The sequence below is a fragment of the Sparus aurata genome, chromosome 7 (assembly GCF_900880675.1).
Source record: "Sparus aurata chromosome 7, fSpaAur1.1, whole genome shotgun sequence".
Taxonomy (NCBI): domain Eukaryota; kingdom Metazoa; phylum Chordata; class Actinopteri; order Spariformes; family Sparidae; genus Sparus; species Sparus aurata.
The window spans coordinates 10,092,704-10,108,077 of record NC_044193.1 but is presented as its reverse complement, the minus strand read 5'-3'; the positions used below and the strand labels follow the sequence as shown (position 1 = coordinate 10,108,077).

Genomic DNA, 15,374 nt, shown 5'->3' with positions numbered 1-15,374 from the left:
TTTGTCAAGAGCAGCATTATTTAGTGATGGTGGTGTTCAGTAAAGGAGTAAAATGAAAGGAAAATAAAGGAAGGTTCTCATAAATATTAATTTATTCAAAATAAATACTCCAAATAGTACAATAATATACTACATCGGATGTGATGTCACATGTAAGTACAATATATAGCTTAAATTACAATCATAGAGAATGAAGTCACATGGGCATGTTTCACGAAGCTTTTCATATAAAGTGCATAAAAAAGTGCCTAGTTTATGAATGTGCATATTTGTTCAGTAGGGCCATGTCATCAAACACAAACGATATATGTGAAAAAGCCACTTTGACAACATTGTATTACTTCAACATTAAGGTTATGTATCACAGGAAGTGGAAAAAAACAGCCGAAACATTCAATAGCCAGTGATTCTACATGTACGCCACGTGTTATACCTCCTTACACCCATCTCTGCTTCATCTCCCAGGCCCTCTCACTCATCCAGTCCTTAGTTCTGCTGACAGCCGATCGCTCCGCCCCGAGCACCAAACACAGCCTGGCCAGTTTTGGACGGTTTCTCTCCAGGTAGTTCTGGGTGTCTCTCTGCAGCTGGTCCATGGCCCGTGGTCGGCTCTCGTCCAGAGACACCACAGCGCTCAACATGGGGTTGAAGCGGAAGTAGACGTCTGGAGCTAGCAGGTCGTCCAGGAGGGTGTGGACTCCTTCGGTGTCGGTGGCGCTGCAGATCAGGCTGCTGATTTTGGCCCTCAGGCTGGTGGAGGTGCCGGGTGCCCTCTTAGCGTTGTCATAGCGGCCGGTGCCAAGGGACAGGACGCACTGGAAGGGCTGATTGGGCCACAATAGACGGCTCTCGTGGACAGCCAAGGCACAAGGATTGTTCATGATGATTCCTCCATCCTACAGACACAGACATACATATACAAAATGTAAATATACACAAGTACTTTGATTGTCACCCACTCCAAGCTGCTCACAAAGCCCTTTAAACATGTTTGTATTTAGATACTTTAAAGCTTGAATATAGATGATACAACCCAACAAGTTCAGTAATAACTGTAATATCAACACAACTTTCTGCTGATTTAATTTAGGGACTGTATGAAAATCATCAGGGGGACAAAAACTGGACTTTTACTTATTTTTTCTTTCTTTTGAATTTTTTTGGTTGATGGGGAAGAAGGTTGTGCAATTTTTCTCCTAGTCAAGGGAAAGGTCCAAAGAAAAAATTAATGAATTAAATTATTGCATATAAATGTGTCTTTAGTAACATAATAGCCATAGAGTACCCCTTCTGTGAAGAATGTGTTTTTCCTTCTTGTTCCTTCGGTTGAGTATTCAGAGCTTTACTGTATGTGCAGATTTTGAATTTTTACATTGGAAGTTTATGTGACGTGTTCTACTCCCTATTTCCTGTCTTTGTCTGTTTTTCTGTCCCTTTTTTGTGTACAGCTGAATTTGTTCAGAAGGCCCTGTGTTTTTTTGCGTTTTTTTCCTTTAAATCTCCCTGCACCTCCTGTGTTTACGTCAGCTGTTTTATGTATCACTACCTGATGAATGTCACTTTGTAAGGGGAACTCCTGGAAGTATCCCGGGGCAGCTGATGATGCTCGCACTGCCTTCCACATCTGGCAGCCTGAGACTCCTGCATAGCGGCTGAGAGAGCCTGGCTTGTGGTTGTAGTTGCGGAAGACGAAGGCTTTTGGACCAGTGCCCCAGTTTACCACCGTGCTGACTGCTGAAACCTGAGAAGATAACAACAATGACATAACTTGTGCAAACAAAAAAATGGTGCCAGTTGAATTATAACCACAGGAGGGAGCTCTTTGGCAGCTGTAGCCTCATCAGTAAAAATGTATCAGTGCTGTGAGTCTGATGGTGATATCATGAAATCAACTGCCGTGATGATTGTTGTATTCTTACCTTTGGACTCAGCTCATCTCTTGCTGTTTGGATGAGTAACCTATTTCCCAGCTTTTCCCTAAAAAGGATTAAAACGGAAACATTTGATCAGAACAGACTGCGCTGTGCTCAGTAACACACTCAGTATTCACTTCTTTCACTGGAAAATGTGTATCAGAATCTAGTCCGTGCATACTGCAGTATTTTCTCCCAGATCTCAGTGTCATAGTACGAGTGACTCCAGCCCATCTTCACGGTGCCAACCAGCGGGTTCTGCCGAAACACTTCAGAGCCAAAACGACGATACATGTCAGCACACTCCTCCAGAGAAAAATGGGCCAGACCCAGCATGAAGGCAAGAACGGCACCTTTCATAAAAAAGCAGGCAGAGACGCACATAAAATTATAGATTCAGACTGAAAAAGGCGTAGAGACGTCGCTGAGAATGCATTACATTGTTATTTTTAGTCACTCTCAGTTCTGCTGTTTGTCACCTGTGCTCACTCCACAGATGTAGTCAAACAGCTGGTAGATCTTCTTGCCTGTCTCGGCTTCCAGCAGCTTCAACACCTGCAAGGGCACCACACCTCTGGAAAAAGACGAAGACAAAATGATGGTTAAATGAGGAAGATTAATGCATCACCATGAGCTGTAATAAGATTTACCAGAGGGATTTTTTTTTTTTACAGATTACAGAGCACAGTACAGAGACGGGTTGAGCTGAAACAATTATTTGATAAACTAATGTCTTGATGGATGTAAAATAATGAGAACGAGAAATGGAGGAATACCAGAAATGTTTTTTGAAAATGAAATAAGTTTGTTCAAAATATAATACTATGATAACCGCATCATTTTGAATTGAAATACTTGAGCAGAAAGCAGCACCACCGAGGAACCCACACGCCTGCTAATGTTAGCAGCAAAGGGCGCAAAACAGTAAGCTGAATAGAGTTAGGCGATGACTCTCCTCACCCATGCAAAAGAGAGCCTGCCTTGAAAAAAGACATGTATGTGTGGTGACATAGAGAGGACGGAGGGGATCACTGACTGCAACATGGACAGGAAGTTATCTGAAATGACAACAACGCTTTCAGCAGCTTTAAAGCTCTGAGTTGGTACGCGATGGACAAAGTCTGAGAAACAATGGTTCAATCCTTTTTCAAGCGAAATTAGTTGAACTATCTCTCATTCCACCATTTAAAAAGTAAGAATTTGTTACTTGAAAAACTATATATCCTCGATAGTTGATCTAGTTTCATTGATAACAGAAACAATCATTAGTTGCGACTCTTAATCCTTACAGTTACCTTGTGCCTCCGCCGTCAATCGATAGCACTCTAATGCCACGACCTTTGACTGGATCCATGTAGCCAATAAGAGCCAAAGTTTCTCTCAAGGCGCTCTGAAGCTCCTGGTTATCTCCGTAGCTCCGCCGCTTTCTCAGCAACGTAACCCCGGTTCTCTCCTGCAGACAGAAACAGCTTTTTATAATTTCCGCTGAGATCAAATCAGCTTGTTGAACACTTGTGAATGTGATCGTCTCACTACTGACAGACCTGCCACATTAAAGCTTTACATGATGGGTGGCGGATGAGGTGTTCATTGAGAGCCTCCACGCAGGCAGTCAGGGCTCCGGGAGATGACGCCTGTGCCAGGCTGCCAATCAACCCTTTTGTTATTTCCTCCGCCTGCCTCTGACTCAAGACAAGCTGAGAACACAGGGACCAGAAATTACTTGTAAAGATTTGCACAACTGTTTGATTTAATTTGATGCGTTTAAGCTTCTGTGACAGCAGCGAGCTTGCTACCTGTAGGTAGCCTAATACAATACACTGTCAGCTCTCTGTGCAGGTTTCTAGACTAATGACCTATTCCTTTTTATATTTTCAGTTTCTTATGTTCTTCCTTAATTTGACACAACTAAACATAAAGTCACCTTTTTATTCAATATTGCTGGTGATGCCATGGCAGGTTTTTGCTTCCCGGTCTGGGTCAAGGGGCCAAGATTTAGAAAAGCACCCAGCATGTCAGGGATGGCACTTGTGGGGCGGCGAAGGTAGTCCATAAAGGACACAGTCTTCTCAGAGGTAGCAGGCCCAGCATCTACCTCTATGAAGAAGTTTCGATCAGTGTCCTCATCTGATCCACTTTGACCCTTGAAATACTGATTAATGTGTCCGGCCGTTTGGAAGTAGTTCTCCCCAAAGTTGGTGGTATTACAGCTGCTGTGGAAAAGGCCTCCATTTTCGGGGGTGAGAGGTTCTTTGTGTTTCAGTTGTGATATGGCACCTTGAGTTTGTGAGGTAGACTGTGTTGAAAGGTGTATTTTGTAACTGGTGTTGTTTTCTCCCCTGTGCCGATTTTGGTCAATGTCATCAGTAACCTTTGCACCAAAGTATTTATTGATATGTCTTGCAAAGTGGAGGTATCCCTCCTCCCAGCTGCTGGAGATTGTGTCTGCTTCCACTGCTGCTGATTTTACTTGAGGCATTTCAGCTTCTTTAGTGTTTTGCAATTTTCTCCTCACATGCCTTCGGTTTGTTCCACTGCTGGAAGGCATGGTTTCCAAATTCTCGAGCATTTGAGCTTTGGAAGAACCGCGAGAGAAGACTGAGTTAATGTGATTAGCAACGTAGCTGTAGCTCTCACCGAATGTTGTTGCCAAAGTGCTGATGTGAAATAGTTGGAGCTTAGAAGCCCCCTGTGCTGTAGCACTTGTTCGGGAGCTTTCCTGTCTGTCTTTGGAAGTCTCCGTCATGTCTTTGCCCTCAGTTATTTTTCGCTCCCTGGCTGCCCGTTGACTTTGACTTCGCCTCTGTGACCTGCCAAGATAGTCTGGAGTTGTGACAACAAGACAGACATTTTCGGCCAGAGGTGCAACGTCCTGTCTCTTGAAATAAACGTTAATGTGTCTGGACCATCGATTAAATGATTGACCAAGACGACCTCCCAGTGAACTGAGGTTTACGCCGCTCTGGGCCTCCTCAAAGATCCCAATTGGAGCTTCAGCTTTGAATGTATTCCTATTAGAGGATGAGTAAAAACGCACAAACTGGGGATGTTTTACTTCTTTGCTAAAAACTCTTTGGAAGTGGTAAGAGGTAGAGTTTGTATCAACGTTGTTAAAACTCTTAGGTTTTCTTGTAAATCTGGAAGAATGAGGAGGTGACAGCAGTGAGTTTCTGTGCAGGTCCAGGCAGAGCGGTGCTTTGCCCAGACGAGGGTACTTTCTGAGAAGGCTCATCAGGTACCTAATCTTGCAGTACGACCTCAAAGTCTTGTTCACAGAACTTGAACACAAGTTGGCGCTGAGGTAGCGACCCATGTTCAACCTGGAGCTGTGAGCAGCAATCAATCAAAGTCCAAATGTCACTCTTGAGCTTTCATAGATTCGGGCTGCAGCAGCATTTCCATTAAGAATCTGGGGAAATAAAAGGTAGAGATATGATTTTTGCTAGAGGTCATAATCTTACATATCACAATTTAAGATTTTGACCTGATAATGGTGCTGTATGAGAGCCAGAGGATCCAATCAAAGTATTAATTATTTGGGGAACATGACTGCCTGTACCACATTTCATGGCAATCCATCAAACAGTTGTGGAGACATAACAACTAACAAGGTCAACATTCTGGTAGTGCAAGAGAAAAAAGTCAAGGAATCACCAGAATCATGAGTGTACATCGTCTTGAGACTCTGAATGATTGTACAAAATTTTGATTACAATGCTACATTCAAACATTGCCATCTATAGGGCCATACAGCTAGCCTGGCTGAAAAATGTCTAGTATCAACTACATGGGTAACACAAATATCATCATAACTTAATGAATAAAAGCATTTCATTGCTTGTTAAAAGTGAAATAATTATGAACTAGAGCTTAATTAACTAAAAACATAACAATTAATGCGGGTTATCGTTGTACTATTGCATAAAACAAGCGAATTACCTTGCAGAAGAAGGAAAAACTTGATAAAAGATAAAGTTACAAAAAGTGATCAAGCATCAGATAAATCTTTTCCTTTAATGTCTTGCTGCATGTCTGTTCGGATCGGAGGCACCTTCACTTCTATAAACAGGTTCAACGTGAGCTGATACAAACATCATGTTCCACAATAGCCTTGCACTTCCACATTTTCCTGGTAATGTCCCATCATGAATGTTACACGAAACCTCGGAGCAAGCACGTCAGTGTGCACAACCTGTAAATAACTCTCTACGTTCAGCTCATGCATGTATGCCGGCAATGTGACACAGAAATATGAGAACACAGGAAGCCTTGCCCTTAGTTACTCTCGTATCCAGAGTAAATGGGAGTGTGCTGTACTACTGTGTAAAACAAAGTTCATTCATAAACACGTTCTGTGTCCTAATATAAGAGAAAAGCAAACAGCTTGGGTGTGCAGTAGTCAAACATCTACTATCTGTGGTTGCTTTCCACTTAAGTGCAGGAAGGTCATGAACCAAAGTAGCTTATGGCCACTGTAACCTTGACAGGAAATGTCTGGTGAAATCAGTCACTGAGGATTTACCTGAAACTCAGCACCCACTTCTTCTGTCTTCCCAGCTCCTCTTTAAGTTATTTCCTGCTCTTTGAAATCCAGTAAACAACTTTTGACAAACCAGTCAGGAACACTATTTCTTTCTGTGTTTTGATACTTAAAGCACAGCTTCTCTCTCCTGCGGTGCTTTAATCCCATTGGTTGAGCTGGGCCGGGGGGTGGACCAGCAGGACCAATGCTTTGTAAGACAACATGAGCTTAAGGTCATGTGTGTCACTGCAGGACTGGAAGCACAAGTCTAAAATTAGGGAGGGGGGTGAATACTCAGGGGTCTCAGGGAGCTGATGTTAGCTGCTCCCTACGTCACAGCACAGCACAGCACACAGACACACACACACACACACACAGACACACACACACAGAGAGAGAGAAACACACACATACAGACACACACCTCCCTCCAAAACAGACAGAGCTGTAAAACTGGTCACAAGCTCTGCACAGGCGGCAGCATGTGACACACAACAATTACAAGCCTGTAGTGATTCATAGAAACAATGAACTATGATAGAGCTTTAGATTACAGCCCACAAGTTTCAATGTAAATACTTTGTACATCACAGAACTATGTGCGTGTATGGCTTCAAGGGTGGAATCTATAACTAAGTCACACTATAAAACACTGCTTTTTATTTGATCATCGTCCATTGATTTCAGTTTATTATGTCAGTTTTTGTTGTATTTCTTGTGTTTTTTTTTATGTTTTCCTCAAATTATGTTACATTGATTTTCATTGGAGTTTTTTTGGGGGACTTTTGTGAAATGCTGGTGGCTTCCTGACCTCTCTGACACATCTTACCTTTTAATTATGAAGCACTGAATGGTTTCAGGCCAAAATACATTTCTGACCTGCTGCTACTTTAATAATCGTCCAAAGTCAGAACTAAACATGGAGAAGCAGCTTTGTTATTAATGCGCCACATATTTGGAACAAACTCCGACCCTCACCTCTTTTAAATCAAGACCGAAGATCTTTCTATTTGCCACGGCCTTTCCCTGAAGCAATTTCAAGGCTTTGAACTGCACTGTGACTTTTATTCTTTAGTGTTGTCTCTTTTAAAACCTTTTTTTTATTTTTGCCTACTTTCCTTTTTCTTAACTTGTTTTAGTGTTTTATTTCTTGTCTTGCTACTAGTTTTTAATGTATTTTAAATGCAATTTTGATTTCTTTTAATGTAATTGTCTCCAGTGTGTCCAGTAAAACCACTAATAAGCACATAAACTGAAAACAACAAGAATCCCGACAATAAACTTAAATGTGTTTTGTTCAATAGATGTTTTTTGGGAAGTTATACACTGATGTGAGCAAAATAAAACACGTATGAATGAATTAATAATTTTAAAATCATAACCATATCTTGTAAAACCACACTGTATCAGCTATGTCATGAAATGGAATAAAATAAATTATACGTTTATTTTTACACCAACACTGTCACACGCTTTGCTGCCCAGTAAACTTCACCATGTAATCATAAAAAAAGCCCCCAGACATAAAAGAAAACAAAAAACCATTTACTTGGTGTAGTTTATTTCACAAAGTTTACCCAACATGTAAATTATTTCTACCTCCTCAAGAGACGATTAAGTTGCTGACTGTCTTCTCAACCGTGATCTAAAAAAATGCATTTAAATCATTTGGATTACATGGACGAGACAGGAAAAGGAAACGCAAGTTGTTAATTTGTGCTGAAGTGTGTCTTGTGCGCCTTATATCACAGAGAGTGTCTGTGATATAAGGCGTCAGCACGCAACCTCCGACGAGCATGCGCTGTTCCGCCTGGCGGTGTGTTGATGAAACACGCTCAGAACAGCAGAGGCTGCTGACAGTCTGCGGCGCATCTGTCCGCCTCGCACTCCCAGATACATTACATGTTGATTTATCCAAAAAGAATCATTTACTTTTTTTTCTTGTTTTTTTTTTTTTCTTTTTATATCTGCTACCTAAAAGATGAAAAGGTTTGAAATGAACAGGTCGACTGTGATCTGGTCAATAATCTGACATACAACAGAATTCTTTAGTGCGCGCCACTCCCACATCTGATATTATTTTAGACTTACAATGACATCTAGTGGCAGCTTCCTGACCGTTTGGTTCTCCATCTGCCGTTGAATGAACATCGGTCTGACACGCTGTGTGCAGCAGGAAATTGCATTTTGCCTCAGTGATTTTCTCTGTGCTGTTTATTTGTCATAGTGTGACAAGTGTTGCTTATATACAGTACACCATTACTCTCTGTCTTCTCTCTGTCCTCGAGGCCTCTTTCTCCGCAACTTTGTGTTTGTCATGGTTAGGCTTAATATAGGCTTAATATTTTATTCAATATCCAAAGTTTATGTCTTCTGCTCGTCTGTCAGTTTTAACAGTGATGTGACAAATGGTGTTATTAGTCAGAGAGAGCTGCTTTTGAATGTCTTTTATCCCCAAATCACCAGTTTATGCTCTTTTTTTAGATACTATAGAGAGATTTGTAATAGTCAAGCGTGTTCCTGTCGATCTGGACAATCTTATTTTTGCTTTAATATCACAATATCATCGTCTCTTTTACTGTGACAATTTCATTTTTGGTAATTCTCCATCATTTTAACTAACACCGAAGGCAATATTTTAGAAAAGAGGGTGTTGAGGTGTTCTTTGGAGGTTGATCTGGTGAGTTTACACCAAAAACTCACAACCAAGAGTTGAAACTTGCAACAACTCGCAGAAGAATGGGACTCGATAATTGATGATGACAGAAATGCTTTTTGCACCTGAGGTGACAGGATGATGTGATGTATTTCAAGTTTCTGCTGTCAGGTGCAAATTCATTCTATCAAGGTTTCAGACGTGGTGGTTAAAAAAATTGTTCAGTGACATGCAGCATTGGAAGCTAAGGAAGAAAAACACAATTTTAGACATTGTTCATGTGGCTTTGGAACTCTCTGGCAGACTAATGATAGGCCCAATGACATTCCAGCTGTCCAGGTGAATCAAATCAGACATTTGGCACTCAATGGCATGCTTTTTAATGACAATGAACTGGAGTGCGTGCTCAAAAAAGTTGAGAACCATTGCTCTTAACTGATCTAACTCATATATGTTTTAAAGGAATTCTGCACCAAACGATGGCTTCACAACATTTATTGTATCAGGCAGCCGATATTTCCCTTCAACATCTTGAAACTTTTCCAGACAGGATTGTAAAACCATGTTGAATTTCTTCTCCAGTTCTTCTTCACGATCAAATTAAAAGGGCTAAACACACTTAATTTTTTTTTTCTCCAATGGTCAGTGTCATTGCGATTTCTTTTCACAGCGTCCTGCGGTGCACTCCTCCCCACGTCCGGTCCACTTTAAGCGATTCCGGGCAAAGATGGCGTAGGACTTGTCCATGAACGGTCTCACAGGCGACCACATCATGAAGCGACCCACCCAGCCGAGGCCTACGGCGCCGTACATGACCGCAAACGCCGGGACTCCACGGTGAACCTGCCAATACACGACAGGTTAGCCAACTGGTTTTAATATTTACACTGATCCGCAAAAATCTTCCAATACAGCAGTTTGACGTACAGAATATCACGGCTCTTTGAGCGTTTTATGAAATGCAATCTAACCTTTCCTGTCTCATCAATCACATGCATTTCCTCCATGGCCATCTCGTAGCTGACGTCCTTGTATTTCGCTCCATCATAGGCCGGCAGGGAGATATCGACGAAATCTACTTTTCCAGGCCGGTTTTTCTGCAGAAACTCGAGGAACCGGATCTCTGTCACACACACAGGACAGAGTCCATCATACAGCACCTGAAAGAGAGAAAGAGAGAGAGAGAGAGCGAGAGAGAGAGAGGGTATTAGATGATTAAATTACTACTGTCTTCAATTTTCCGTTTCAGTGATTCAAGTGCACAACTGGAAAAATGATCAATAGTGGAGAAAAGAAGATTTCCAGTTGGCACATTGTGTTTTTATGAGTCAGTGACACCTTGAGACATTCAATGACACCTAATCTTATTATCAGTCTATGCTATGTCAATATTTACTGGACTATTTACAGATGTTTCTGTAATGTTACCCTGTATAGTTATGCTTGAATATGGGATACATATCTGAGCCAAGTTTGTCTTAAAGGGGCTGCTTTTTCTGGACAACTACTGTTTTATAGGGAGAAAAATAAGTAATACTGTAAAAACTGTTCACCTGCAAAACTTGTATATATATATATATATTAAGAGCTGAAACTAGATGTATTATTGAAGTAAGAGTAATTTGTTCTGAGCAGAACTTGTAGGAATTACAAAATGGAGAAAAATATAAATTACAACCCTTTCCAACCCTTGGTGCGATGATATTCTCGATTATCCCAATTTACGATAATCCATTACTGGATCAGCACTATCATCTTAGTGATTTTTTTTATTGCGATCCACAATAAAATCTTATCTCCCAGCATTACCACTTGGCTACTGTAATTGATAAGGCAGTTCTCATGAAGAGCTCTCTACTCTGAGTTAACTACTATTATCAAACGACAGGACACACTGCTGCTCAGCTCTACATACTGCGCTGATCCAGATTCAAACTTTAAAAAATTGATGTTGTGGGATTGTAGGACGGGCATGCTGGCAACCCCGCACGCCAGTATTTGACGTGTTGGGAATGAAACTCAAAAATAAAGTTTTAAATATTTACTTGGTATTTATTTAGAAGTTATCAAGGAAAAGGTACTGTTAATTGGCCAACATTAACTTGTTATTGGCCAGTTACAACGTATGGCAGCCGAGACGCACATCACCACTGTTTTGGATGACAGAATGGTAGTTTTTCAATAGCAAACAAATAACAAAACAGTACTTGGCAAGACATTTTTATTATCTAACTAGTATTGGATGTGAGACGTGCATAAATCTACCCAAGAACTGGACTTAAAAAGGTGCAATTTGTAGTTTTTGGGGACAATATTTTAAACAGAAGAGAAAAATCTTTATTGACTGATTTTTTATATTTTTTTAATGGCTAAACAACCAAACTCTCATGACTGCATAAACTGAATAAACAAACTGACCATAAATGGCAATTTCACATCGTTTCACTCAGTTTATACTTGGCGGACCCTGCCACCTCTCTAGCTAATATCTCTGACTTGTATTATTACCTGATTGATACTGTAAATATCATAATTCTAAGTTTGAATTTCTTCTCCAAAACTACATAGTCCTCCTTTAATGTTTGTGTTTTTTCTGTCATTGCCAGCAGGTTATCTAACTCACCAACAATGATGTCAGTAACTAAATCAGCCATTAATAGACTCGAACTCTGTATTTGTTTAGTTTGACTGTAACACGGAGACACGTTTACCTTGACATCTGCAGATCCAGAGCTGAAGGTCCGATGCTGATGTCTACAGAGGGCAGGTGTCGCTCTTACTGCCGCCCTTGAGTTCACACAACCGGGCAGCCTTGTCAGACCCGACACCAAACATGTTCTCACGCCCGAAAACATCTGCATACCCTGAATGCACCACGACCACGAACCTTTGCGAAGAGCTAAACAGGAGATAAACTATCTAGCTGTGAATGCATGAGCTAAATGTCTGACTTGAGTGTGTCAGACAGCAGCTTAGCTAACGTGAAGGGAAGCCAGCAACTCACGTGTTACACAATATGTTGAATAACGTAAACAGAGGTCGTTGATGGTGTTCAACAGACAAACCGTGGACACAGAGAAGCTGTGACGTTACAGAAAAGTTATCTCGCTCCCTCACATGTCTCCATTTAATGAGAGAAAGTTAAATTCGTACAAACTGTGAATCTATACGGTTTGATAACAGCGTCCCAGCTGACAGAGTCACGGAGGCGTGGTGACTGAGCAGTGTGGACTCCTCTCTGTCCGCGGTAAGAGGTCTCACTCTGCTGCGTTTTTCTCGAGCCGAATATTGGAGGAATAGAGCCGTAGCCACGCCTCTTTCCGGTGGACGCAATGGGACCTTGAAAAAACCTTGTATGCTGGGGCATGGAGAGCAACAAATATTTTTTTGACCCCGTTTGAATTGTGTCATGGATTACACATAGGATGTTTGTGAATTTAAAGTGGTCATGTTATGCTAATTTCAGCTTCATACTTTAATGTAGGGGGGTACTAGTGGTATAGGTTTAGATACCTTTATTAAACAATTAAAAATATTACATTATTTTTCACATATGGTGCTGCATTCTCTTTTCACAATGTGTCTTGAATGCCTCATTTAAGCTACGGAGTGAGACATCTCACCTCTGTTCAATCTTTGGTGAGAGAGCGCGTTACTTAACCGGCAGATGCAACAAGCAGAGGCTGAATCAGGGGTCATGGCGAGCAAGGTAGTGTGATCCAAAATATCGCTTCTACAGCAGCAGTAACTGTATTTCTGCTGACTCTCTATAAAAACACATTGCATTAAATATATTATCACTATTGGATTACGGAAGTAAAGGCTCGACTCCAAACAAGGTGTGTCAGGCAGTGCAGGAGCAGGTTTTTCTGTTGAAGAGAGTAACTCCCTTTGGTGTGGCTTTTGGGCTTTGTCACTTTGCAGACCTTTTACATGCACAAGAATGCTACATAACACATTAAAGTAAAGGCAAAAATCCCAAAAGCATAATATGACTTCTTTAACTTGTAAAGATTACACAGCCAAACAAATTACCCTTTCAAATAACTGCAGTTGTCAATCTGGCCAAATGTATTGTGATTTTTACATTTTAAATAGTTTTTCTGCACAGAGTTGGAAGCTGTGTTAGCTTTAGTGACGTGGGTTGAGCAAGACGATGTAGTTTACTCAGCGGTTTAACACAAAACTAGATGGCAATACACTTAAATTTAAGACAAACTGCGACTTTTTTGGCTTTGAAAATTATCTTTTAAAGGTCATATTATGCCTTTTGGGTTTTGTCTTTTCTGTATTGTGTTATGTTGCATTTCTATGCATGTTAAAGGTCTGCAAAGTGAAAAAGCCTAAAGTCCATGCCAAAAATAGTTACTCTCTCCTAAAGAAAACACTGCTCCTGCACTGCCTGGTTTGGAGTCGAGCCTGTACTTCCATAACTTCTAATCAATTTGTGACGCTGGGGCCTCTGGAGACTTGGATTACGCTGGACCAGCTGAATCAAGCCATTTTATGTGTCAGCCTCATGCCGATGAAAACTCAAGAGATGTTATTTATACCCTCGACACGCAGTTGAGCTTGTGCACTCTTTCCACATGGGGTGTACGCTAACGCTTATAGCTTAGCATCTACAGTGAAGATTTTTGCTTTTAAATAGTGTCAATTAAGTCTTTTCAAATCAATGTGTGAAGTTGTGGGCTTCCAGAGACTTGGAATTATACTGGACAAGCTGTATCAAACCATTTTATATTTTATTTACATTTTAAAACCAGTCCCCATGTTCTTCAGTTGTTGAGGAGAATACCTCAGTGCTCTTTTACTGTGATGATCCCCACGTGTTTTGTGGACTACAAAACTTCCCCCTGAATTTCCATCAGCATGAGGGTGAGTAGATAATGACTGAAGTATTGTTTTTTGTTGAACTTATTCTTTAATTTCTGTACACATTGCTGGGTAGCTTATGAAGTCCTCTACCCACCCACGAAGGCATCAATAACGTCCTTGATTTTTGGGTTTTTGGGTGCACTGCCTGAAATGCCTGGTTTTGGCCTTTACTTCCGTAACTTATGTGCATCACCATGTGACAGGCATTACAGAAATATTAAAAAATACACTCCATTCAGTCAGCAGAGTTATTTAAAATCACCCTACCTTGCTTGGCATGACCCACCCTCCTGTGCCCCTGATTGGCTACATCCTGCCTGTTAAGTCATGTACGTGTCCAACCAAGGGCGTAAGTTTGGTCTCAGCTTTGGTAGGGACACTGCCCAGCAACCTATTAATTAATAACTTTTGTATATAAAGGGAATAGCCAAGGTTTAGGCTTCATGAAACCAACTTTGTCATTCAAAAAAAAAGAGAAAAAAATCAACTTCTGATAAAAAATGTTAATATAAGTTAATACTTTCATTGCTGATATCTCATCACAGAACCATTTTAAGACCTCACCTGAAGCCCTGACGGTCCAGCTGCTGCTTCCTCAACCTGACCTACATCTGTACTGGTTTCATGAATATATTTCAAAATCATGCATCAGTGAATAAAATGCCATCTTTATATCCATTACACATATCAAACCTATGAGAAAGAACATTTGGGTAATATTTGAAGAATAACATCTTGACACCTTTAATTATGCAAATCCAACATTTATTTTCAAAATAACCAGCATGATGATGAGATTCATAGGTTACGACTGCAAGGCATTCTAAAACAAAGAACTGCAATGATCATGCCATCTTTATTCCAAACAAAATTGCTAATTGACATTCAGTGCGTTTACATGACACTCAAGAAAACCGAATTACTGTGTCAGTCTGACTATGATGGGATTTCTAAGATGCATGTATACACCTTAGTCTGACTAAAATCGGACCGGATCGGATTTCTCATAGTCGAATTAAAGCACCCAGATTATTCGATTGATAGTCGCATTACTCCTGCATGTATACGTTCCATCAGATCAGATCGGATTTTGCGTTCTGCGCAGGCGCGAGATTTTTTCCCGGGGCCGTGAGCCAGAAGCAGACGGACGGCGGCGGCGGCGTCTTTCCTCTGAAATCACCACAAGCAAGAGCGCCATTGTGCCCCTAGTTTGTGTAATTATCATGTACACCATATACGAAATGTACAAAGATGTAGCTCCGTCTCGCTCTTCGTACGCCATCTTTCTTTAATGCCGAGGCAGCTGGTGACGTAAAGAGGTCAGCCGGAGGTGTTTCTGTTACCACTAGTTGAAATGGGTACAGCGCCACCTGCCCAATTATCCGATTTTCTCACCGGCATGTAT

General features: G+C 41.0%; 2 protein-coding genes across 3 annotated transcripts; both read right to left on the bottom strand.

The window, feature by feature from the left end:
- Positions 1–69: 69 nt before the first annotated feature.
- Positions 70–6,549, bottom strand: LOC115584516 (calcium-independent phospholipase A2-gamma-like). 2 transcript variants are annotated; one of them, XM_030421977.1, is made up of 9 exons: positions 6,436–6,549; positions 3,838–5,322; positions 3,458–3,610; positions 3,209–3,366; positions 2,393–2,487; positions 2,095–2,266; positions 1,920–1,977; positions 1,547–1,741; positions 70–896 (listed from the first exon to the last, which is right to left on the bottom strand). In XM_030421977.1, exons 2-9 carry the CDS (start codon positions 5,224–5,226, stop codon positions 438–440), a joined length of 2,679 nt encoding a protein of 892 aa, XP_030277837.1. In that variant the 5' UTR covers positions 5,227–5,322; positions 6,436–6,549; the 3' UTR covers positions 70–437. The 2 variants fall into 2 exon arrangements, with proteins under 2 accessions (XP_030277837.1, XP_030277838.1); XM_030421978.1 differs by lacking the exon at positions 6,436–6,549 and adding an exon at positions 5,853–6,118.
- A 3,021-nt stretch (positions 6,550–9,570) lies between these two features.
- On the bottom strand, positions 9,571–12,349 carry LOC115584513 (uncharacterized protein At5g50100, chloroplastic-like). The gene is made up of 3 exons (XM_030421974.1): positions 11,803–12,349; positions 10,063–10,251; positions 9,571–9,934 (listed from the first exon to the last, which is right to left on the bottom strand). Exons 1-3 carry the CDS (start codon positions 11,950–11,952, stop codon positions 9,740–9,742), a joined length of 534 nt encoding a protein of 177 aa, XP_030277834.1. The 5' UTR covers positions 11,953–12,349; the 3' UTR covers positions 9,571–9,739.
- Positions 12,350–15,374: the final 3,025 nt, after the last annotated feature.

What these genes read in the sequence shown, in the direction of transcription:
- LOC115584516 (XM_030421977.1), bottom strand. Translation starts at nt 5,226, where the DNA reads ATGGGTCGCTACCTCAGCGCCAACTTGTGTTCAAGTTCTGTGAACAAG. An exon ending in CAGCAATATTGAATAAAAAG is followed by an intron (nt 3,611 to 3,837) that starts GTGACTTTATGT and finishes CTGTGTTCTCAG; the next exon opens with CTTGTCTTGAGTCAGAGGCA. An exon ending in ATCTGGGAGAAAATACTGCA is followed by an intron (nt 1,978 to 2,094) that starts GTATGCACGGAC and finishes AATCCTTTTTAG; the next exon opens with GGAAAAGCTGGGAAATAGGT.
- LOC115584513 (XM_030421974.1), bottom strand. Translation starts at nt 11,952, where the DNA reads ATGCAGATGTTTTCGGGCGTGAGAACATGTTTGGTGTCGGGTCTGACA. An exon ending in CTGGATCTGCAGATGTCAAG is followed by an intron (nt 10,252 to 11,802) that starts GTAAACGTGTCT and finishes TCTCTCTTTCAG; the next exon opens with GTGCTGTATGATGGACTCTG. An exon ending in TGATTGATGAGACAGGAAAG is followed by an intron (nt 9,935 to 10,062) that starts GTTAGATTGCAT and finishes GTGTATTGGCAG; the next exon opens with GTTCACCGTGGAGTCCCGGC.